The sequence below is a fragment of the Microcaecilia unicolor genome, chromosome 5 (genome assembly GCF_901765095.1).
Source record: "Microcaecilia unicolor chromosome 5, aMicUni1.1, whole genome shotgun sequence".
Lineage (NCBI taxonomy): Eukaryota > Metazoa > Chordata > Amphibia > Gymnophiona > Siphonopidae > Microcaecilia > Microcaecilia unicolor.
The window spans coordinates 42,192,163-42,215,359 of NC_044035.1; the positions used below are offsets into that span (position 1 = coordinate 42,192,163).

Sequence of the window (23,197 nt, forward strand, 5' to 3'; positions counted from 1 at the left end):
GATGTTGACAATTTTTGGAGCTTAGCCTTACCCCAATTGGATTTTGATTTTTCTGTTCCTCAGAATTCCTATGATAAATGTCATAAAGTTCTTTCTGAAACTAGGGATGCCTTAGCTCTATTGGTTTAATTAAAAAAAAAAAAGTCCTTTCCCATAAGTAAAAATGGTTTACACAAGATCTTGCTAAATTAAAAACTAATTGCTGTAGACTAGAACATCATTGGTGTCATTCTCGCAACACTTTATCACGATTAGAATGGAAAAAGGCCGTGAAAATTTATAAATAGCAATTTATAATGTGAAAAAAAATCTTATTTTGCTTCTTTGATAACCCTTCTTTTTCTTCTAAGCAGCTTTTACAGTTTTTAGATACCTTGTACATAATTCTTGCATTGATATTGATGATTCTCAATATCCTTCAGCCTCCTCATTGGCAGCATTTTCTAGATAAGATTAGGGAATTAGTTCCCCCTGTGCTTCAAGCTGTTACTGATTTAACTGTTTTTGCATCTTTACATATTCGTTATCCCTGCTTACATATTGAGGAACTTTTTCACATTATCACAAAGGATCAGGTGGCTTCACTTTTACCTGTAATGGCTTCCTCTTCTTGTATAATGGACAGCTGTATATCTTATATTTTGAAATCCCCTCCTGTTTTGATAATTGAATGGTTTACCTATTTATTTTTTTGACGCTCTTTGAAGGGCTGGACAATACCCCTGAAGTTTGGGAGGAATTGTCCTTACTCCTATTGAGGGGAACCCCCCCCCCCCCCCCCCCAATGCTGATCCTAGTTTACCTGCTAATTTTCAACTGGTGGCCAGCATTCTTTTACTTAACTGGTTGAGTCTGTTGTAGCTACCCAATTATCATCTCACTTGGATAAATATGGTTGTCTGAGTCCACTTCCGTTCGGATTCAATGTGTTTCATAGTACCGAATCAGTTTATCATCTTGGTTTTTGATGCTAAATGTTCTAAGGCAAAACATAAAGCATTAGTTTTATTGCAGTCTGATCTGACTGCTGCATTTGATTACAGTGGATCATGAAATTCTTTTATTCAAACTGAATTTAATACTTATTTCAGGTAGAGTCCTTATGTGGTTCTAAGAATTTTTGTCTAACAGATACTATTCTGTTAAAATGAAAGGTGAACTTTCTGCTCCTTGGGTACTGCCCTATGGTGTCCTGTAGGGCTCCCCATTATCACTCACCTTGCTCAATGATTTTATATGACTAAAATATAGAGCAGGGTTTTCTTCATTGAGAGTAAAGTTTTATTCTTATGTGGATGATATGTTGCTTGTTCCAGTTAGCAAGAAATGGTCTTACACTTTTAAAAAATACTAGGACTAGGGGGCATGCAATGAAGCTATAATGTAGTAAATTTAAAACGAATCAGAGAAAACTTTTCGTCACTGAAAGTGTAATTAAACTCTGGAATTCGTTGCCAGAGAATGTGGTAAAGGCAGTTAGCGGAGTTTAAAAAAAGGTTTGGGCGGCTTCCTAAAGGAAAAGTCCATAGACCATTGTTAAATGGAGTTGGGGAAAAGCCACTATTTCTGGGATAAGCAGTATAAAATGTTTTCTACTTTTTTTGGATCTTGCCAGGTATTTGTGACCTGGATTGGCCACTGTTGGAAACAGGATGCTGGGCTTGATGGACCTTTGGTCTTTCCCATTATGGCAATACTTATGTACTTATGATGCTGTTTGGCTTAACTATGGTGCCCAGAACCTTTTCCAAGTTTGTGGTGGTAATAGCTGCCACCTTGAGAAAAGGATGAGTCAGTGCATCCCTATCTGGATGACTGGCTGATCAGGACATTGTTGGAGCAGGTGAGTCATCCTGTGACTATCTGGGACATGGCATTTCTGCAGTCTTGAGTAAGTCTTGAGTATCAATCTGTACAAGAGTCATCTGATCCTGACGCAGACTTCGGAATATCTAGGAGTACAATTCAGTGCGACCCGTGGTCAGGTGTCTTTCTCGGAACAGAAAAGAGACATGCTTCAAGAACAAATTTACCACTTGTTGTGAATTCTGAATCTCCGAACCTTAGATTATGTTCAGGTGATGGACTCTGTGGTGGTGTCTTGGACCAGAGCTCACATGTCTGCTTCAGCGGGCTTGTTGCCAGTTTCTCAGGACTACAATTAGTCTCACATGGAGATCTCTGGCGAAGCACAGTATATTGGGATGGCTTCAACTGAACAAGCTCCTCCAAGGTGTATCTCTGGCTTCTCCTCTTTAGATAGCTGAAGGCACAGATACCACCAACTTGACAGGCTGCGGAGTCCACTGGCTTCAACACACTGCTCTGAGGTCTATGAAGCTGCATGGCAATGCTGTGGCAGTCCATTTGGCTGGTGCTGGAATGGTGCACAATGCTCATCAAGCCTTTCAATCTGTTCTGGAGGTCAAACCGGCTTAGGTTCTCTGTTAATGTGATTGCAGAGGATTGCATCCACACGCAGGGTGGCACTCGATGTTTTCCTCTTGGTGGAAAGGCATTTGCAGCAGCTTTCAGCCACCCACCTAGTGGAAACTCTCAATGGTTTAAGTGGGTTTCCGCAGCAGGAACTCCTAGACCCAACGGAATGGGAGCTGGTGATGGACACCTTCCAGCTGGTAACTCAGAGTTGGGGCATTTCCCATGTAGATCTCATGGCAACATATCACGCTGTCAGAGTTGCTAACCACCACACCTCTACTCAAGAAATCTAGACTGCCCCAACTTGACATTTCGTCCTTTAGATTGTAAGCTCCTTTGAGCAGGGACCGCCCTTCTTTGTTAATTTGTACAGCGCTGCGTAACCCTAGTAGCGCTCTAGAAATGTTAAATAGTAGTAATAGTAGGTTCTTTGGCAGAAGACAGGAGTTCAGTTCAGAAGGGATAGATACTATTCTTCAGCCTTGGCTGCAGCTGACTCTGCTTTGTGTTCCTGCCATAGCCTATAATAAGATGAGCTCTTCACATAGCCCTTCGTCATCGGGGGTTGGTCATTTGGTTTGCTCTGGATTTGCCCAGGCGGCGGGGTTTGCGAGCTTGTTTCATTGTCTGGTAGTCAAACCGTTCACCCTTCTCTGAGTAACATTCTCCTCTGTCAGTCAGGGTCCCATTTGGATGATTCCTCCTGCTTTGGTCTTATGGCCTGGCACTTGAGAGGCTGAAATGGAGAAGGAAGAATATGCTGACTATATTATTGCATCTTTACTTCTGGCAAGAAAATGCTCAACTTTAGCCGTGTGTACTCATGTCTGGTAAGTTTTGAAATATAGTGCTCTGAACGGACATGGTCTCTGTTTCAGGCCACTTTGCCGCACATATTAGCCTTCTTGCAGGATGGCCTTTAGAAAGGTCTCGCTCACAACTTTTTAAGGTTTAATTGATGGCTGTTGCTTGTTATCAGGGTCGGATTCTAGATTCTTCATTCACTTTTCATCCAGATGTGGTTCATTTCTTGAAAGGGGCTAGTCTGAGGCCTCTTCTTCCTTGTCCTGAGGGGAACCTTAGCGTGGTTCTGCGGACTCTGAGAAAGGTTCCCTTTGAACCTCTGAAACAAGCTATTTTGAAAGATTTTCCCCTCATTTAAGCTCCTTCTAGTAGCTGTTGCCTCAGTTTGGAAAGTTTGAGTTACAGGTGGTGTTGGGCAGAGATCTGTTTCTTCCTTTCTTGGATTCAGGAGTGACTATTCATACCTTTCCTTCTTATCTTTCCAGGGTGTTTTTGGCTTTTCACATTAGCCAACCTCTCTTTCTACCCTCTTTTAAGGAAGGGGGATTGTACCTTCTCTGGTATTTGCAAGCTACAGCTTGTTTTCAGGTTTCAGGTGGTCCATTCATCTTTTTGTTCTTTTAGGTCTGAATCAGAGTTATGCTGCGTCTAAAGTGACTATTTCTCGCTGGGTTAAGTAAGCTATTGCCTCTGTGTACCTTTTTTCCAGTAAGCAGCTGCCAGCTTCTCTTTGAGCACATTTTGCTAGGGCCCTAGCAACTTGGGTGGCATAGCAAGCTTCCCCCCCCCCCCCCCCTCAAAGCCATATGTAAAGCAGCTACTTAGTCCTCATTGCATCCTTTTTCCAAGCATCATCTGGATATTGTGGCTTGAGGAGACTCTTCTTTCGGCCATTTGGTACTTTCCACAGGAGTTGCAGTTCCTCACCCTACATGAGGACTGCTTTGCTACATCCCACAAGTCTCTGGATTCATCTGCTGCAGGCTAAGGAAGGAGAAATGACTTGCCTGATAATTTTCTTTCCTTTAACCACTGCAGATCAATCCATAACATAGGCAACCGAGACCCCTCGGGACCACCATTCTTCTCTTTACCACTATAACCCCAATAAGACTTCACATATGGTATTTCTTTTTGTGGCACAACTGGGCCGCAGCTTTATTTCAAATACAACATATCTTAACCCTGGGCATACCCAAGCCGCTTCAGCCTCAGGCTCAATAACCCCCAAGCCAAGTCCGCCACACTAGCAAGACTGGCTGAGCTTGTAGAGAGAGGCCCCCGCCGCACAGCAAGGGGGCCGTACCGTAATCGCAGCTGCCAGCTGCCTATTTAACCCCATCCAGCTGGGGTAGCCCGTCTTGCCCTGGCCCACCCCCACCTACAGCTGCGACCTGTTGTGCCGAAATCACATACTCTAGCACAGTTGACATATCATTGTTAAATAAGTCATATCCTATGTCAGAGAGGTGCGTGCCATCCTTCCAGAAGAGTCCTTCGCACATATCGTCCGCCCATTCGTGTGTGATGTGCCATCCGCCCCTGCGCATCACCCAAGTTGCGATTTGCTTGTTGACTTTCTTTCTGGGTCTGCCCCACAATTTGGCGTTCCTGTGTCTCCATCTGGGTATTATGTCTGACCAAATGACACTAGTTTTGGGGAGGAGGTGAGAGATTATGGACAGCTCGCGCTTCGCTGCCTGTACCAGTTCGACGCCGGAAAGCGTTCCGATGTCGTTTCTGCCTAGGTGTATGACTATGGTCGTTGGTGTGGCTAAATTGTCTGCCTTGCGCCTCAGCAGTGTGCCTAACTGGTTCCATTTCATTCCTCCAACTCCCATCCACTGTATTTGTACTCCTCTTAAGGCCAGACCTAAGTGGAGGCCCCCAGGCCTTACCGCCGCTCTGCGTGTGGCCCACTTAATGTAGGAGTGGTCGACAATCCACATCGTTTGTGACCCTGCAACATAGAATAATGTAAATATAATGTGAATATTACATCTTGGCTGGAGGGCCCTGTTGCCCAAGGGACTGTTCCCTAATGTACCCCTTGTAGGCTTCTGATTTCCATCTGCCTAGCTTTTGATGGACGGTGGTGGCAGGCTGAGCGATGCTGCGCAGGTGGTGGCCCCTATCCTAAAGGAATGTGTTCCGAATCTCCCTGGGTCGCGCCCTGTCTTGGTCAAGCATTTGCATAATACTGCCGTAAATTGGAAGAGGGTAAGGGGGGATCTATCCATGTGTACCAATAGTGCCTCGCTTCCTGTGGGCCTCAGCGCTAGGTACTCTCTGGTGTTTGCTACAGGGCAAGTATTGAGCGATTCGACTCGCGTCAGCGTGATTGTCTGTCCTTTGCCCAGCTGATCCGTTTTTGACCTGCGGATTACTATTTGCATTGTGTTATTGTGTATCGTAATGTCGCCTAATTGTAGGCCGGTGGGAGCCGGGTTTTTCTTGGATGGGGCTACCAGCTCGCATATTCTGAATGCCCCAAAAAAGGCCAGCGTAAATGCAGCCCGGAAAAGCCGGGTCTCGTATCTGGAATTGCATACGCCTGCTAAGGCTTGCCATATTTCCATCAACAAGTCATGCGTGATTGGTAGCCTCCAATCTGGTCTGGCTCCACGCTCCCTTCGCCAGCCTTCTAACAATTTTTTGGTTACGAAACTGTTTTTTGGGTCACCCCACCCTGCTATTTTCACAAAGAACGAGAACGCTGTCAGCTGTCGGGCTACTGAGCTGAGGGTCCCTCCTTCCTGTTTCATACGGACGATATATTCCGTGATTGCGCTGTCGGGCACTGGCCCTTCGCGCCAGCCCTGTGCATAAAGGAAGGAGCGTACTCTTTGGTACCCTACATTGTAAGTTCTCCACGTTCGCGGCGCCAGGGACTGCTTCAGCAACCTCCACACCTCGGGGCTCCGAGTCTCCATAGGTAATCTGGTACAGGCTCTCCTCTCATCGCCGCTTGTGGCGCCAGTTTTCGGAAGACTTCCCACTTTGAACGAGAAAGAGCATCAGCTATGGGGTTGCTTGCGCCAGGGACATGTTTTGCGTGCAGTAGTATATTGTTATATATACACAATTTTACTAGCTCGCGCGCCAAGTCTACTACAATCAGGCATCGCGCTGTGTACCTATTTATTATGTCCACTACTGCTCTGTTGTCAGACCAAAAAACTACTCTCCTGTTTCTGAGCCTTGACCTCCATATGGCGACTGCCACTACGATTGGGAAATGTTCTAAGAAGGTAATATTCCTTGTGAGGTTCTGTTCCTTCCAACTAAGTGGCCATATGTCTGCACACCATTTTCCCTGGAAGTAGATTCCAAAGCCTATCCCACCAGCTGCGTCAGTGTATAACTGCAAATCGGTGTTGGATATCGGGGCTTCTAACCATACTACTTTGCCATTGAATTGCCTCAGAAACATGTCCCATACTCTGAGGTCCTCCCTCATGTCTCTCGTTATTCTGATGTGATGTGACGGCTTTTGCACTCTGGACATCGAGCTGGATAACCTGCGTAAGAATGCCCTACCCATTACGATCACTCTGCAAGCAAAATTGAGGTTGCCTACCAATGACTGCATTTCCCGTAGCGTGACCTTCTCTCTGCTTGCCACCTCTGCTATTACCTTTCTTATTTTGTCAATTTTGTCGCTGGGTAGTCGCGAAACCATATCGCATGAATCCAGCTTGATGCCCAGGAATTGCAGGCGCGTACACGGGCCCCACGTTTTTTCTTTTGCTAGGGGGATGCCGAAGGACTCTGCGACTGCACGGAAATGGGTAAGGGTGGCCTGGCAAGTCGGCCTGCCTGCTGGCCCCACGAACAGGAAGTCGTCTAGGTAGTGAATGATGTTCTCGCTCCCAGATGCTTTTTCTACCACCCAGTGCAAAAATGTACTGAAGCATTCGAATATGGAGCAGGCGACCGAACATCCCATGGGCATGCACTTATCGTAGTAGTATTGCCCATCAAACTTGAAACCCAGGATGGGGAAGTTGTCAGGGTGTACCGGCAGTAGTCGAAAGGCCGATTCTATGTCTGCCTTGGCCATGAGGGCTCCTTGCCCTGCTTTCCGCAGTAGCTGGACCGCCATGTCAAAGGTGGCATAATGCACTGAACTTGCTTCGGAGGGGGAGGAAATCATTCACTGAATCCCCGGCCGGATGGGATAGATTATGTATGAGTCAGTATTTTCCGGGTTCCTTTTTTGGGATAATCGCCAGTGGGGAAACGATGAAGTGTTCGAACGGCATGCAATGGAAGGGGCCCGCCACCCTCCCTAAGCTCACCTCCTTATCGATGCGCGCCTTCGCCTCATGGTAAAGCCGCACCACCGATGGGGAGTTCCTAGCTGCTCGTCTTGTCGGGGCGCCATGATAAGGAATTCTAAAACCGTGTGCAAAGCCGTCTTCAATTAAACTCGCATCCTTTTTTGTGTATCGGGCCAACCATGGCCGCATAGCGGGTAGGTTGACCGGGGAGGATGCCATAGCCCTGTGTACTAAGTTATGGTTGTGCAGCTGCTCTATCAGGTGGTTTTTTAATGCATTTGATAGCGGGATGAGGGGCCCCGCACGCTGTGCATACATGCTTGTATCTACAGTTAGGCTGAGTGCATGCTGCTCGATTGAATCGCCGTCTTGATTCCCTAAGGCTCTCCCCGCGCTGCTTGGTCCGCCTGCCCGAAAGGGTCTGCCCTGCGCGCCGGCTACTGGGCCCCTGTTTGCCATACTGTGTAGCCACAGATCTACGTTCATCCACCCCCACCCAAGGGTGGGGCAATCGTCCATCCTATCTCTGTAGTCCTCATCATATTTTAACCATCTGTGTCCCTCATAATCTTTGTATGCCTGCACTATGTTGAGGGCGTAGGCTAGCATTGGGCTGTACTGGGTGGGATCGGCGTGTCCCGCTACATCTATTACCCTGAGGAAGGCCCACAGCCAGTTAACTATTGATTTCTGTGTGCCTTTGTCCCGTGTGTGTGTGTTATCCTTAGCGTCCTTCTTTCTTTTCTTGAGCCATTTCTTTCCTTCGAGTACTTGAAATATGTCAAAGTATTTCCTATTCTTTATCTTTTTCCTGGTTGATTTAGGTACTAATCTCCATATGTGAGGCAGAGCGACTAGTGGAGTGGGACGGTCGTCCTTATTGACTGCTGCCGCTCCTTCGGCGCTCCTCGTTTCATCGTCGTCCTCCGAAGAGGAGGAGGAGGATGAGGACGAGGAATCTGAGCTGCTCTCACTATCTGAGCTGCTATGCCTGCATTTTTTCTTTCCCTTCTTTTTCTTTTTTCCTTTCTTGCCTGGTGGGGGCCCTGTCTCTTTGTTTGCTGTATTTTGTTCCCTGCTGTTTCCTTCTGGCTCAATGTGTGTGCCCTTATCTCCCTCGCTCTCCGCACTACCCTCCTCAGTCCTGGCTATTCCCTCCCCCACATTCGTATGAGCATTTACCTTCCTAGGTCCATGCACCCCACTGGACGTACCTGCGGGATCCAGCGGCGGTGCTCTGTCCGTGTGATTAGGTTCCGGCCTGGGGGGATTTGGTGTGGAGCACCCGCAACTGGGTTTTGGGGTGCTCGAGGCCTGCGCAGGTGTCACATGCCTTGCATCCATTGGCGATTGCCATGCCTGGCACGGTGAGGGGGGGGGAGGGCCAAATCCTGGCCAGGCCCCGAAGTAGGGAGGATGCTGCGGGTATCCCCAGCCCATGCCATAAGGCCATGCTGGCATGCCTGATTGCTGGCCGTGTCCTGCCGCTGGCCCCGCGCTGTCCGTGGTCTGTGGCATAGCACTCTGTATTGCTGCATATGGTGGAGTCCATCCGGAGCTAGCCGTCGGGTGGGGCCAGGCGCTTGCGAAGCTCGGTGTCTGCTGAGGGTGGAAGGTTTCCGGACTGCTGGCTGCACTACTCAGTTGCTGTGGGGAACCCGCTGCGGTCGTCTTCTTGCTTCTTTTCTTCCGCGAAGTTGTGGCTGCTTCCGTGGGGGCGGGCTGCCCTTCAGATCTTGTGCCTGCTTGCTTTCTTTGGCTCTTTCTTTTGCTCGCCCCGCTTGTCGTGGCCTTCTTCCCTGCTGTATTGCTCGGGTCGCTCTCGCACGCAGTTGTCTCTCCTTCCTGCTCTTGAAGTGTGTTGAGTTCGTCTTCCACTCCCCTCTCCCGGGTGGGGCAGCCGGTAGCGACTTCTGCCTCCGGTGTCGCTTCCATGCTGTGCGGTGGAGGGGATGGTGATATGTCGATAGACGAGGATCTACGGGACTTAAAGGACAACTGGTAGGATCACATCATACGTGAAAGTTTTTGGGAGTCTCACCCCTAATGGTAATTGTTACTTTTACCTGTGCCGCCTAATTTTACAAGTTAGCGCTAGTCAGTCAGGGATGCGCTGTAGTAATCCAGTCGAAAAGTTAGCTTTATTTATATATATATATATATATATATATATATATATATATAATTTTTTTTTTTTTTTTGCAGCCGCAGGGGGAAATGAACCCGCCTCCCAGCTTCAAGGCCTGCTGCATTAAGTACCCGGCTACTCCCCTACTCCCTATTGGTAGTGCCTGTGTCCCGCCTAGCTATGAGCAGCACGCTCTACCTGCAGCACCCTTTGCCCGGTCTCCGCTTTTAGAAGCTTGCAGGCTAGGGGATATTACTATACAATAGTTCCCTGCATGTCTGTTTAAGGCACCACGCTGCCCTCTGCTGGCCATTCGCGATATTACTACACCTGCATTTCAAGCAAGGAGCACCTGTCTCCAGGGCTGCGTCTCATAATATAAATTATATATATTTGTTTTTTTTTTTTGATCGCTGGCAAAGTGGACTCGTTAAACTGGCAAAATCACGCGAGCCAGACATGCAGGAAACTTAAACCGAATAGCAAAGCGCAGAGCTGGGAAAGGATGATAGGGAAAGGAAGGAGCTATCTCATTAGGCAGAGACCTTTTCTTTTTTTTTTTTTTTTTTTGGAATGCCCGCCTCCGCCTGCCTGAGCAAGGAGCTATCAGCAGAGATTCCCGATACACACGAAAACATTAAAAGTAAGTTCAACAGGCTATCCCAATTACTACGGCTCATGAGAGCTGCGTATTTGAGCCACAAGGAATCACTCAAAGGGCCGGGGGATACAATAAGGATACGGACGGCCTAGCGCGCGCTGCACTGACTCCCACGCGCCCCCATCCCACCCCGAACCCCCATCCCGCCGGCTGTCTATTGCGGCGCGTACTGACCTCCTGGACTGGGAATCGGCGGTGGGGTAAGCACGTGGTCGCCGACCAAGTACGGGATCGCGCCGTCTGCTGGGTGCCGCCGTCCGCCGTCGTCTGCTGACCTGGCCACGAAGAGGCTGACCCTGCTCTCTTCTGGGGCTTTTAACCCCTCTTGGTTAGCCCCTTCTATGGCCAGCGGGGAGCCATGAGCGTCGGGGTCCTGCCCCTTCCTCCCTCGCTTGCTCCCAGCCGGCCACGGAGCGCATGCCCGTCGGGGCACGGCGCCATGTTATTTTTGGCTCCGTGCACCCTACGGGGCACTGCGCCTTGCTTGAACCCAACCCTTCTTCAGTGCTCTGTTCTCATGGTTTTGTTCATTTCTCTTTTTAGGGTAATGACTCGTTTTGGTGTTAAGCTTTTGCTGTTTTCTACTGTTCATGCTTCTCTGTGAGGAAGGGTATCTATTATGCCTTTTTATTTCTTCTGCTTTGTTAAGAGAAATACTGACTAACCAAGGAGCATGTTGTCCTATAAGAGAGTTCAGTACTTTCTCTGTCCACCTGCTGGTAGATGGTCACAACCCATAAGTCTCTGGATTCATCTGCTGTGGTTAAAGGAAAGAAAATTATCAGGTAAGTCATAATTTCTCCATTTTTTTTTTTTTTTACTTTTTCCTCCTCATTTCCTTCAGACACTCTGCCTTTCCACTTCTTCTGTAAGCACGTATTCTCATAGCTGGGTGACGTCATTCAACGGAGCCCGGTGTGGATGCTGACTAGTGAGATTAATGTAGAATTTTCTAGCAGCATTTCACTGCGCATGTGCTGGTGCCTTCCCACTTGATGCATGAGCATGGGTCGCACAGTCTTCGTTTGTCCGCGGAGCAGGGAGGATTCCTCATCATGTTCTGTCTGTGCTGTTTTTCTCTGATTCTCAGTGCTTTCCCATTGGGGTATTTTTGTCCCTTTTACAGTTATTCCTTCCTCTTTATTCTTTTGCCCATTAATTTTTTGTAGTATTTTCGGCTCTTCGTTTTTCACGAGGTGCCAGGCCCATTTAGGCTGGAGCACTGGCCTGAATTTGAACACTGCCCCTTTTTGTAGCTCTGTTGAGTTTGATTTGGCTGCAATTCTTTTCTCGATGTCCAAGAAGACGCCAAATGTAAAATTGGTGATTTCTGTGATGGACCGGTTTTATTGGGTGCCTTGGGCTTCACCAGTTGGCCAGTAAGCAGCTTGAGTGCAGGAAGTGTCTGGCCAGGGGCTTTAACATTCTTTTGATATTGTATCCAGACTCTCCACCCATGGGTATGGGAATGTACAGACTCTCATGGCTGTGTGTGTCTGACCTAGAACCAGCGGTTCAGGAGAGGTTGGCAGATGTACTTTGCCGAGGAGACAGTCTTTTTGGGGACAAGGTGGAGGAGGCCAGTGACCTCATAAAGAAGCATACTGATACCATCCAGATCCTGTCCAGCCTCTTTGACTCTAGAAGGTTTGAGTGGGCCTAGGCGGTGACCCTACTACTTTCAAAGGCATAGGTTTTCGCTGCCTTCTGGCTGTTCCCAAAACCCCCAGGCCCACCATTCTTGACCTTGGACGTCCCAGCCAGTTCCCCAGTTGAAGCAAGGAGTGAGGTTTTGACTGGCTCCAGGAGAGTGTAGCCGCACCCAAAGTATCCATTCTGGATGGCCTACAGGTAGGTTGAAATTTGTTTTTCCCAACACAGGTGGCCCTTGTAACCTCTGTTGGGTTCTTCAAACAGTCCATCTCTGTTACGCGCTTCATTGGCATCAAAGACTGCGAAATTGCCCACTGAGGGCATCAGCTCTTAGCCCAAGCAGGTTCTTGTAGAGGACATCTTCGCCGTTCTATAGGCCAGTATTGTCAACCCTTGCCACCAAGGGAAGAAGGGAACGGATTTTATTCCAGGTACTTCCTCATGTCCAAAAAAAAAAAAACATCCTAGACCTCAGGACCCTGAACAAATTCCTTGTCAAAGGAAAGTTCAGGATGATTTTCCTGGGCACCCTTCTCTCCATGATTCAGGAAAAAGGTTTGCTATGCTCTCTGGATTTAAAGGATACCTGTACCCACATTTCAATAGGAAGTATCTCAAATTCTGAATAGGGAAACACCACTACTAGTATCTCATTCAGCCATTTGGCCTCAAGTCAGCTCCCAAGGTATTCAGGTGTCTAGCAGTAGTTGCAGTGTATTTGCGCAGAATGGGAGTGGATCTTTTTGCCATTCATCTCAATAACAAAGTTCCCCAGTTCTGTTTCAGACACAGATCACACGGCAGACTAACATTAGATGCCTTTCTCCTACATTGGAGAAGGGTCCTCTATATGCATATCCTCCAATACCTCTCATAGAGAAGACTTTGCTGAAACTCAAATAAGACCATTGATCCTTACCACCCCTTACTGGCCAAGGCTGATCTGGATTCCTCCTCTTCTGTAGCTGCCCTCCGAAGATCTGTGGGGATTGGAATGTTTTCCCGACCCTCATCACGCAGAACGAGGAATCTCTTCTGTATCCCAGCCTCCAATCCTTGGCCCTCACAGCTTGGATATTGAGAGTATAGAATTCAAATCTTTAGAATTGTGGAGGGTGCATCTCGCATCTTGGCTTCCAAGAAAGACTTCACTAACAGGTGTTATTGATTTAAGTGGAGGAAGTTTGCCTTCTGGTGTGAGGGCAAGACCTTAGATCTTGCTTGAATGCCTTCACCTCCTTTGAGTCTGGTTTGAAAACCAACTCTATAAGGGTTCATCTTGGTGCAATTAGTGCTCATCATCACCTTGTAGGAAGTAAGCCATCTCTGTATAGCCTCCAGTTGTTTGCTTCATGAGAGGTTTGTGATTGACAGAGCCCCCTGTCAAACCACTAACAGTCATGAGATCTCAATGTTGTTGCACCCAGCTGATGGAAGCTCCTTTTGAGCTGCCTGATTCCTGTCATCTGAAGTATTTGAGAGGTGAAGTGACCACCACCAAAAACAGAACTTTCCAGATCAGAGTCAGTGAGCTCCAGGCCCTAGTAACTGATCCACCTTGCACTGTTTCACTACAGTGGAGTAGTTTCACGCACACTACTTAAGTTCTTTTTTTGTTTGTTCGTTTGTACAGTTTTTTTTTTTTAAGGTAATGTCAGCGTTCCATCTTAATCAGTCAGTTATTCTGGCATCAGTTTTCCTAAAACCACATGCCCATTCTGGCGAGAGTGTACTGCATACCTTAGATTCCAAGTGAGCCTTAGCCTTCTATCTGGAGTGGACTAGAGCCCATAGACAGTCCACCCAGCTTTATTTCTTTTGACCCAAACCGAATGAGGGTAGCCATTGGCAAACGCATGATTTTTAATTGGCTAGCAGATTGCATCTCCTTCACTTATGCCCAGGCTAGGCTGACTCTAGAGGGTCATGTCAAGGCTCATAATGTCAGAGCCATGGCTATGTCGGTAGCCCACTTGCGGTCAGCCTCCATAGAGGTGATTTGCAAAGCTGCAATGTGGTCATCAGTCCACACACTCTGATCTCATTACTGCCTTGAGCAGGTTACCCACTGTGACAGCCTTTTGGATAGGCAATCCTGAAGAATTTGTTTGGTGTCTTAAAAGTCAACTCCACCCTGCTGAGGTCCAGTTTTCTTCGGTTCCAGGCTTCACCTTCACAACTAGTATGTAAATAGCTTCAGGTTAATTGACTTTGAGGCCTCGATGTTTTGAGTCCCTATTATCCTAACAATATTATTTTCGGTGAGGTGTTTAGAGATTCCCAACTGTGAGAATACAGCTGGCTTGCTTGTCCTCAAAGTAGGCAAAGTTACTTACCTGTAGCAGGTGTTCTCTGAAGACAGCAGGCCAATTACTCTCGTATACCCTTCTTCCTCCCCTTGGAGTTGTATTGTTTAGGTATTTTACATGATTGAGGGACCTACACTTGTGTGTAGAGTGGGAAGGCACCAGAGCATGCACAGTAGGATGCTGCTAGAAATTTCTACATTAATCTCACTAGTCAGCATCCACACTGGGCTCTGTCAGATGGCATCACCCAGCTGTGAGAATACTTGACCTGCTGCCCTTGGAGAACATCTGCTACAGGTGAGCCACTTTGCTTTATTGGAGGGAAGAAAGGGATAAAAGTTTTGACCTTCATTAAATGACACCGTGTCATTCCCTGGTGAGGATGGAAGCACATGCTATGAACCGTAGCCCTAGAAGTAAACAACGTTTCTGGGAAGTCTGGGAGCCGTACGTGCAGGCTCTATCAGGCAGAGCTCGCAGCCTATTGGTGAACTCACTCACGTGGTAGATGGAAAGAGAGGATGATCGAATTCCTGTATGGGAGGGAGGGGGCGGACTAGGGGAGGGGGTAGGGACTGCTGGGGGGGGGAGGGTAGAAGGGTAGGCGGTTCTGATGTTTAGAGTTAGAGGTATTGAGTCGTTAAAGGGCATTATGAGGTTGGGGGAGGGGAGGGATGGAAAGTTAAAAATGATCTGTATGCCTATGTTGAATTGTATTGATGTGACTGGGACTCAGTTGATAGTTGATATCGTTCATATTACAACATGTGATGGCTTTAATAAGAATGATTAAACATTAAAGCAGGGGCATAGTGGGGATGGGGGGTGGGGAGAGGGAGGAAAATTTACAGCAAAGTTTGATGACACTTTAGTCAAGGTTTTGTTAAAGAAGACAGAGGTTTGTATTAAGTATATGTTTATTGATCTTTACACGTTGTAAACTGTGACATCAATAAAAACTTAAACATAAATTACACCTTGTGTGTGTGTGTGTGTGTGTATGTGTCTAGTTTTGTGATAGTACTATTGGAATGACTGCTTGTTTCATTTCATTTTTTTAAGATCGCATTGTGTTGGAGTCACCACAAAAAGGACATGTCGGTCATGAGCTGGTTGGATTGCCAGTTTCGGGTGCTGAGCAACTTGGAAAAAGTGTTAAATCCTCTGCAACTAAATCTCAAAGGAAGAGGATACCTGTGTCTTCATCAAGCAGAAGTCCAATCATGGAAGCATTTTTGAAAGTTAAAAAAGAGAAACAATCTAGCTCAAACAACTTTGAGAGTAACTGCCATAAAAGTCTGAGTAGTCTTATGTCTCCTCTGTCTTCTGAACCTTCTCCCCAAGGGATGAAAAATAAAGCTATCAGCATATTAAGAAGAGATGATAGATCTGCTAAAATGTATCCATTGGTTTCTTGTGAATACAGCAAGAGCCAGAAAATTGACTTAGGGAATAGGTTAGATTCATGTGCATTGTCAACTACTTCAGCAACTGACATATTGAAAGACCATGGCAGAAATGACAACAGGAAAAACATGTCCCAATATGCAACATCCTTGAGTTCTCTTCGGACATCTTACAGTTCTGATTATGAAGTTCAGACTTCTTCCATGGAAACTTATCGCAGAGAGAGAGAGTTGATATGCAGCATTAACCATACTAAACTTGTGTCCCGCAATCCAGTGGAAGCAGATTCTACATCAAACATTTCAAGTCAGGTAATGTTGGGGTTTTTTCCTATTAAAAAAAAAAAGTCTTTGTTTTGATTTCAATTTTAGATGTAAATTACTCACCTTTTAGGAATCTGAGCTCAAGGCAATTTGCATGCATCTGCACAAGCTATTTCTGTATCCAAGTAGAGTTTAGCATCAACCTCAGGCCAATATTCAAGTTCTAAGTTGGTTATTCTATTTATGTAAAACCCCTGTCAAAATACTAAATATACCATGGTCTCCGTACGTTACCTGTTCTGAGATGGCAGCTCATGCTGTAGCAGAAAACTTTTTTTTTTCCAACCTAGCATTTTTTTTTTCTTAGCATCTTTACCAGACTATTCCAGGACCTGTGGGTTATACCTGTTGGGCAGCGGATTTGGAGACACCCTAGAATTATGGGGCTCTACTCTATAAGGTGTGCAGTATTTTCCCCACAGATGTTGGGTGGTCAATTGTGCAGCTTCTGGACGAGTCTGAGGGAAGCTCCTGGTCTAGTTTGAGAACTGATAAATCAAGATTGTGTTTGTGTGTGGGAAGGGGGCTCCATTATTTAAAACCAATTTTAAGAGGCTGTTTTTTGCCTAGAGCCAGAGGATAATCTCAGAGGAGTCTGAGATTTTTTCCTCCTCTCCTTCTTGCCCTATACTTTGTTTTAAAATAAAAGGAAAGAAGAGTAAGCAGCAAAAGTAGTATAATTTGGAAAATACAGAAGAATCTATTTTATTTTGACAGCTTTGTAGTGAGTACAGGACTCATCCTTTAGTTTTGTTGGTGAGGTGGGTTTTTTTTTTAATTTTATTTTTTGGAGTTTAACAAAAATATGTAAGCATAGAATCCTGTGTGTAAAATAAATTAAATTAAAAAGTGATTACAAGCTTGTAAATCAAAAATACTAAAAGCAAAATTTTAGGCACTCATACTCAATGCAGTTATTAAAGTCCCCTATAGTGAGAAGAACCAAAGTCAAATTATCAGCAAGAAAAATTACAAGTGAAGAACTAAGCAAGAGAAAGGCATGCTAACCTATGAAAACTCTCAACTGTGCAGCAAATGTCTCGATTAAAGACAAAGCAAGGGAAGTTGAGACCTCTAAACTCTTAGCTAGAAAAGAAGATAGTTGATCTGGCAGGAAAAAAAAACACATTGTTGGTGAGGTGTTTTTATGCTACTGGTCATCCCTGAGGGAGCTTAAACCACCAACCCCAGATTAGAGGCAGTCTAAATTTCGGATTCGGCACGGAAACAGACCTGAAATCTGGATTTAGGTTTCGGCCAAAAATGCTTTCCAGCCCTGCCCAACTGCCTGTAGGCCCTCCCCAGGCTTAACTTGGTGAAGCCTTGTTGGTCTAGTGGTCTCTTGGGGGGAGGGGGGGAGAGACAAGAACAGATCCCACTCATTCCTTCCCTATGTGCTTCTCCAATCCGAATGACTTCAGAAGACTACTGCAGTAGGTCCAGGCACCCTTTTTGTGATTGGAGCCAACGTGGCCAGAGGACTTGTTCCAGTTGCAAAATGAGCAAGAGTGAGTCATTTGGCCATGTTGGTTCCAATCCGTAAATGGCTGCTGGGATCTCCTTTGGCAGTCATTTGGATTGGAGCAGCAGCACTGGGCAGGAAAGAGTGGAATTAGTTTCTGTCCCTGAAGAGGCCACTAGACCACCAGGGCTTCACAAAGGTAGACCTGAGGTGGGGTAGGGGTGGGGGCTACAAGTGGTCGGGCAGGAAGGGGGACATCGCCGGGAGGGGGGGCTTCACGGTCAGGGAGGGATGGAGTAGGATGATGGCGGTTTTGTTTATGGTTTTGGTTTCTGCCAAAACCAAATGGCCAATTTCAATTGCAGACCAAAGATCCTGGGTTCAGTCTGGCTGTACCCCAGTTTGCAGGCACTTTTAGCAGTTTCACTTCCAAAGTAGGCTGCAGCACTGGCCTTGAGTTTACTTCTGTCTGGTGTGCCTGAGGAGAGATGCAATCCAAATCTATCATAGAGGCCCTGGCAGAGCACATAAGCACTGTTAGCATTGTAGGGCTGGTGCATGGCTGCCTGGAAATGCACTACTTGTCCCAAGTCTACAACTCTGCCAGAGTGGGGAGGGAGCCTGGTGGTAGGAAAGATATTTTGCCTTGGGATAAAACTGCAGCTTCTCTAAGAGGAGCAGCCATTTTGTCTCATTTCTAATCAAATTCAGATTTCACAGTACTGCTTTTGGTTAGATAAAGCTAATACCCTTCAGAATACTGCAGGCCAGAATGAGAACTCCCTACTACCACAAATATTTTCAAGACCACCTAGACTTTGAGGAGAACCTGGAAACAAGGCTACTACCCTCTTTCCCCAGAATTTGTTTTGCTATTCAAGGCATTTTTATTAGAGGTCTCAAATACTTGTCATAGGAAACTCTTGATCCTCCTCCTGCTGACACCGTATTTCAGCAGATGCTTACAGGACTTGGAGCAGTGGGACTCATCTTACTGTGCTGTCTGTACCTATTTCAGACTAGGCAGTGTCAAATGGAACTGAAGTAGATTAACTACAGGATATTTGGAAGAAGGAAATAGGAAGTTACATCAGAGGGCGGGACTCAGTGAGTGAAGGGCCAACGACGAGACGGTTTTCTTCTTTTACAGTCAGCAGCGCTGCAGATTCGAGGTGCCGGGTGCACGGAGCTCAGCTGGTAGGCAGGTGGGGGGGGGGGAGTGAGAGGCGCTGCGCCGGCGGGTCCATGCCAGGGGGGGGTGCCGTGTTGCACTGCACCCGGGGGGGGGGGGGGGGTGGTGCGCGCAGCTGCGATCCGCCCCAGGTGTCAGCCAAGCACGGAACGCCACTGCCTGAACAGATGCATAAAATTGCAAATGGAGGAAGGGAAAACGTGACTCTGTCACACTAAGGCTGCACTTTTCAACTTTATTACTTTGGCAGCATGTAGAAATTGTCACATCAATAGTTACTTATCCTTTGATGTCAGATTTAGATTATCAGCTTCAGCATGTGCATGAGTTCAAATTGTAATGCTATTCCAGAATGGGGTTAGTCTCATATTGTGTGCCCACTAGGGACAGAAAGTACCTCTATATAATATGTAAATGCTTTGGTTGTACAATAGAAAGGTGACATATAAAGAATGTAGTAAATATAGAGGGGCATAATCGAACTTCGCCGGCGATCTATTGTGGCAGTGGCGCAACAGCTGGCCTGAACCGTATTATCGAAAAAGATGGCCGGACATCTTTTTTTTTTTTTTTTTTCGATAATACGATTTAGCCCGGCCAAATGCCAGAGTTCGCCGGGTTTGAGATCGCCGGTTTTGTTTTTCAGCGATAATGGGAAAAAAATGCCAGCCATCTCAAACCCAGCGAAATCCAAGGCATTTGGTCGTGGGAGGAGCCAGCATTTGTAGTGCACTGGTCCCCATTCACATGCCAGGACACCAACTGGGCACCCTAGGGGGCACTTCTAAAAATGTTTAAAAAATACACAAATAGCTCCCAGGTGCTGAGCCCCCCCCAAATCCCCCCCAAACCCACTCCCCACAACTCTACACCATTACCATAGCCCTTATGGGTGAAGGGGGGCACCTACATGTGGGTACAGTGGGTTTGGGGGGGGGGGTTTGGAGGGCTCAACACTTAGCACCACAAGTGTAACAGGTAGGAGGGGGGATGGGCCTGGGTCTGCCTGCCTGAAGTGCGCTGCACCCATTAAAAACTGCTCCAGGGACTTGCATACTGCTGTGAGGGAGCTGGGTATGACATTTGAGGCTGGCATACAGGCTGGTAAAAAAAGGTTTTTATTTTTATTTTTTTAGTGTGGAAGGGGGTTGGTGACCACTGGGGTACTACGGGGAGGTCAGTTGGGGCACCTTTTTGAGGCTTGGTCGTGAAAATAAAAGGACCAAGTAAACCCGGCAAAATACTGATTAACGCCGCTTTTTTTTTTTTTTTTCCCATTATCAGCGAAAGCCAGCCATCTGGTAGCCACGCTCATGCCCACCCATGTCCCGCCTTCACTATGCCACCGACATGCCCCCTTGAACTTTCGCCAGCGCGGCGATGCTGTAAAAAAAAGCCGCTTTCGATTATACCGATTTTGCCGCGTTTGAGAGATCACCGGCCATCTCCCGATTTATGTCGGAAGATCGCCGGCGATCACTTTCGAAAATAAGCCTGATAAACTACTAGTTATCAATCCCTGCCCCTACTCCGCCCATTGCAGCACTCATGCAGATAACATACACTCTCTGCAATCCATGGCTGAACTAAACATATCCAAAATATTTGTATTTAAGAATAGTTTTTCCTTTGCATCTTTTTTGTAACTTCTTTTTTTTTTTTTTTTTACAGGCTGCTAATGAAATTGTTTTTAGTCTTCCTCTTTTTACCTCTCACCTACCTAATAGCTTTCCCTCTCCCATTTTTACTCCTCCTTATACAAGCTATTGCCTCTTTTAGATATTCTCCAGCTTTCTGGTCCCCCTTCAGTCTTTCCACACCAGTGACATCTCTAGACAGAAATATTTGGGGTGGCAACAAGGGGGCAAGCTAGTTATGGAGGGTGGCAAGCCAAAGCGGCATTGCTGCACATCTCCCCCCCCCCCCCCCCCCCCGCCACCACGCACATTAAAAAATTAACAACAGACATTGTGGTCTAAAAAAATCTTCCCCTCCAGCTAGTTTCTGCTACCAGATAAAACTGCCAAGATAATTGAGAGCATCATTCAACAAATTCTGTGTGGGAATGAAATCTGGATTCTCTACAGAATTGGATAAAATCTCAATATAAACACTGCTCCTCCAGTTCTAGATCACAAATTCCATATTCCCTATCAACAGAGCTATCCCGTCTTACAACACATCATACAAAAATATTCAGATTGTGATTTATCACCTCAGGAACAGCATACACTCCTTCCACTGCCAGGCACTTTAAAACAGATGGGTTTTTGTTTGTGTGGTGACTCCACAGCAGTGCTTCTCAATGCAGTCGTCTGGGTACACCCAGCCTTTCAGTTTTTCAGGATATCCCCAGTGCTTATGTTGCTACTGTTTGGGTTTCTGCCACTGTTGAAAACAGGATACTATGCTAGATGGACCATTGGTCTGACCCAGTACGACTGGGGTTTGCACGCACTTCCTCCATGGTATGCAAATCTGTTTAAGCATATGCATTGTGGATAACCTGAAAACCAGAGTGGCTGGTCTTCAGCATTTTTAATTTGGGTGTCAAGGGCCTGCTTTCAAATAGAGCCAAACACTGCAAAATAAAACAAAAACCCTGCAAAAAGACACTCAAAACCTGTACAGCAAACAATACCAATCCTAACAACCCTGACCCACCTATGAAAAGATAGTGTTGTAAACATTACACTGGTCCTTAGAGCTCCAATAAAGCTACTACTGGGAAACTAGAACAACCGGGACCGTTAGATTCCTACTCAAATGCTACACACTAACATAGAAGTGGGCAATCTCAGTCTGAGGGTGGCAACCCAGTCAAGGTTTTAGGATTTCCCCAATAAATACGCTTAAAATCTCTTTGCTTACAGTGGGGAAATCCTGAAAACCCGACTGGGTTGAGGCCCTCAAGGACCAAGGTTACCCACCTCTACGCTAACAACATCCTTCACCTCAATCACACAATGGAGAACATGGACAAACCCTTACCAGATACAGAAAAGGGAACCACAAAAAACATGCAAAAACTGAAAAGGAGACCCCTATCTCCCAAGAAAGCCAGGCATAAGCCAGAGGTGAGCAATCATGGTCCTCGAGGGCCACAACCCAGTTGGGTTTTCAAGATTTCCACAATGAATATGCACAAGATTGATTTGCATGTACTGCTTTCATTGTAGATAAATAGATCTCATGCATTTTCATTGTGAAAATACTGGTAAAAGAGAAAAATGAGTTTTTCTCCTGTACTCTGCAAAATACAAAAATAGAAAAGGTGTACAAGTCCCAAAGCGAACACATTCCAATCCTTAAAAATATTTTTCTTTTCTACCTTTGTTGTCTGGGCATTTTATTTTTCTAATTGTGCTGGTCCCAGTCTTTCCCACTTTCCTTCTGTCTTCTCTTAAATTCTTTTCCAGGTTTGTCTTTCTAGTTCTCTCTCGTCTTCTTTTCCTTCTCTGTCTGTCTGCCCCTGATCTTTCTTTTTAGTTTTTGTTTCACTTTTCTCTGTGTTTTATATCTGTCCATTTGATTTTACCCTCATTCTCCCTCTCATCTCCTGTCCTTCATTCTTTTTGTCCCCACCCCATCCATCCCCTAGTCCCCTATTTCCATGCTCTGTACTCACCCTCTAATTTTTCACCTATCCTCCACTGCCTCTCATCTCCTTACCATCCCCCAACTCCATTCCTGTCTGGTTCTACTATCTCTTTTCTACCCCATCTCCTGTTGCCTTTCTTTCACTATCTTAACTCCTTCTCTACTCTCACCCATTCCCTTCTTCTCATACCCCTCCCCAATACCCCCATCTATATTCTTTTTTTTTTTATTTGAAAAATATTTTTATTTAGTCACATTGTTCCTAATAACATACACATAATCAGCTAACTGCTGTGTAATGGATACAAATAGAGTGAACTGCAATATAACCAATTGAAAACATAAAGAATTTTCTCCCCTCCCTCCCCCCCCCTCTTTAAGGCTGAATACTCTGAGCAGTAGTAGCAGTGGTCCATAAACGTTCTAAGTGTGTCCACTCCTCCACACCAGGGACCCCCATCTATTTTCAATGCCTCTCATCCCCTCTAGACTTCCAGGTCGCTTACAGCATGTGTCAATCTTTCCCTCACTTCATCCCCCTTCTCTTACCCCCCATTTCAAAACCTCATTCAGTCTCCCAGCCCACCAGCACACCCTCACTCATATCTACCAGTTGCCACGTCCTCACTATGCCCTCAAATTCCCACTCCATCTCTATTCTCATCCATAATTCCTTGCTCTGTTTCCCTTCTCCCACACCCACTGCCTTGCCCCTTTCTCATTGTTGCTCTGTTTCCTTTCGTGCTCCACTCCCCCCAGTCCCATCATTTTTTTTCCTTGTCTCCCTCCCCTTATTCCCGAGTGCCATCCATCTTCAGCTCTGTCCCCCTCCCCAAGTGCCATCCATCTTCTGTTCTTTTAGGGTCCTCTGTCCAGTTGGGAGTCCCATGCCCCACCCCCCCCCATTTATATGGGACATGCAGGTCATGAACCATA

General features: G+C 46.3%; 1 protein-coding gene across 1 annotated transcript in view; it reads left to right on the forward strand.

Moving 5' to 3' along the window:
• The window catches only part of LOC115471059 (SMC5-SMC6 complex localization factor protein 2-like), a gene marked incomplete at its 3' end in the record, with an annotated part of 157,601 nt that overhangs the window by 26,106 nt on the left and 108,298 nt on the right, over positions 1-23,197 (forward strand). The window contains exon 3 of the mRNA XM_030204728.1: positions 15,340-15,995. Coding sequence (XP_030060588.1) covers positions 15,340-15,995 — 656 coding nt within the window. The remainder of the gene's footprint in view (positions 1-15,339; positions 15,996-23,197) is intronic.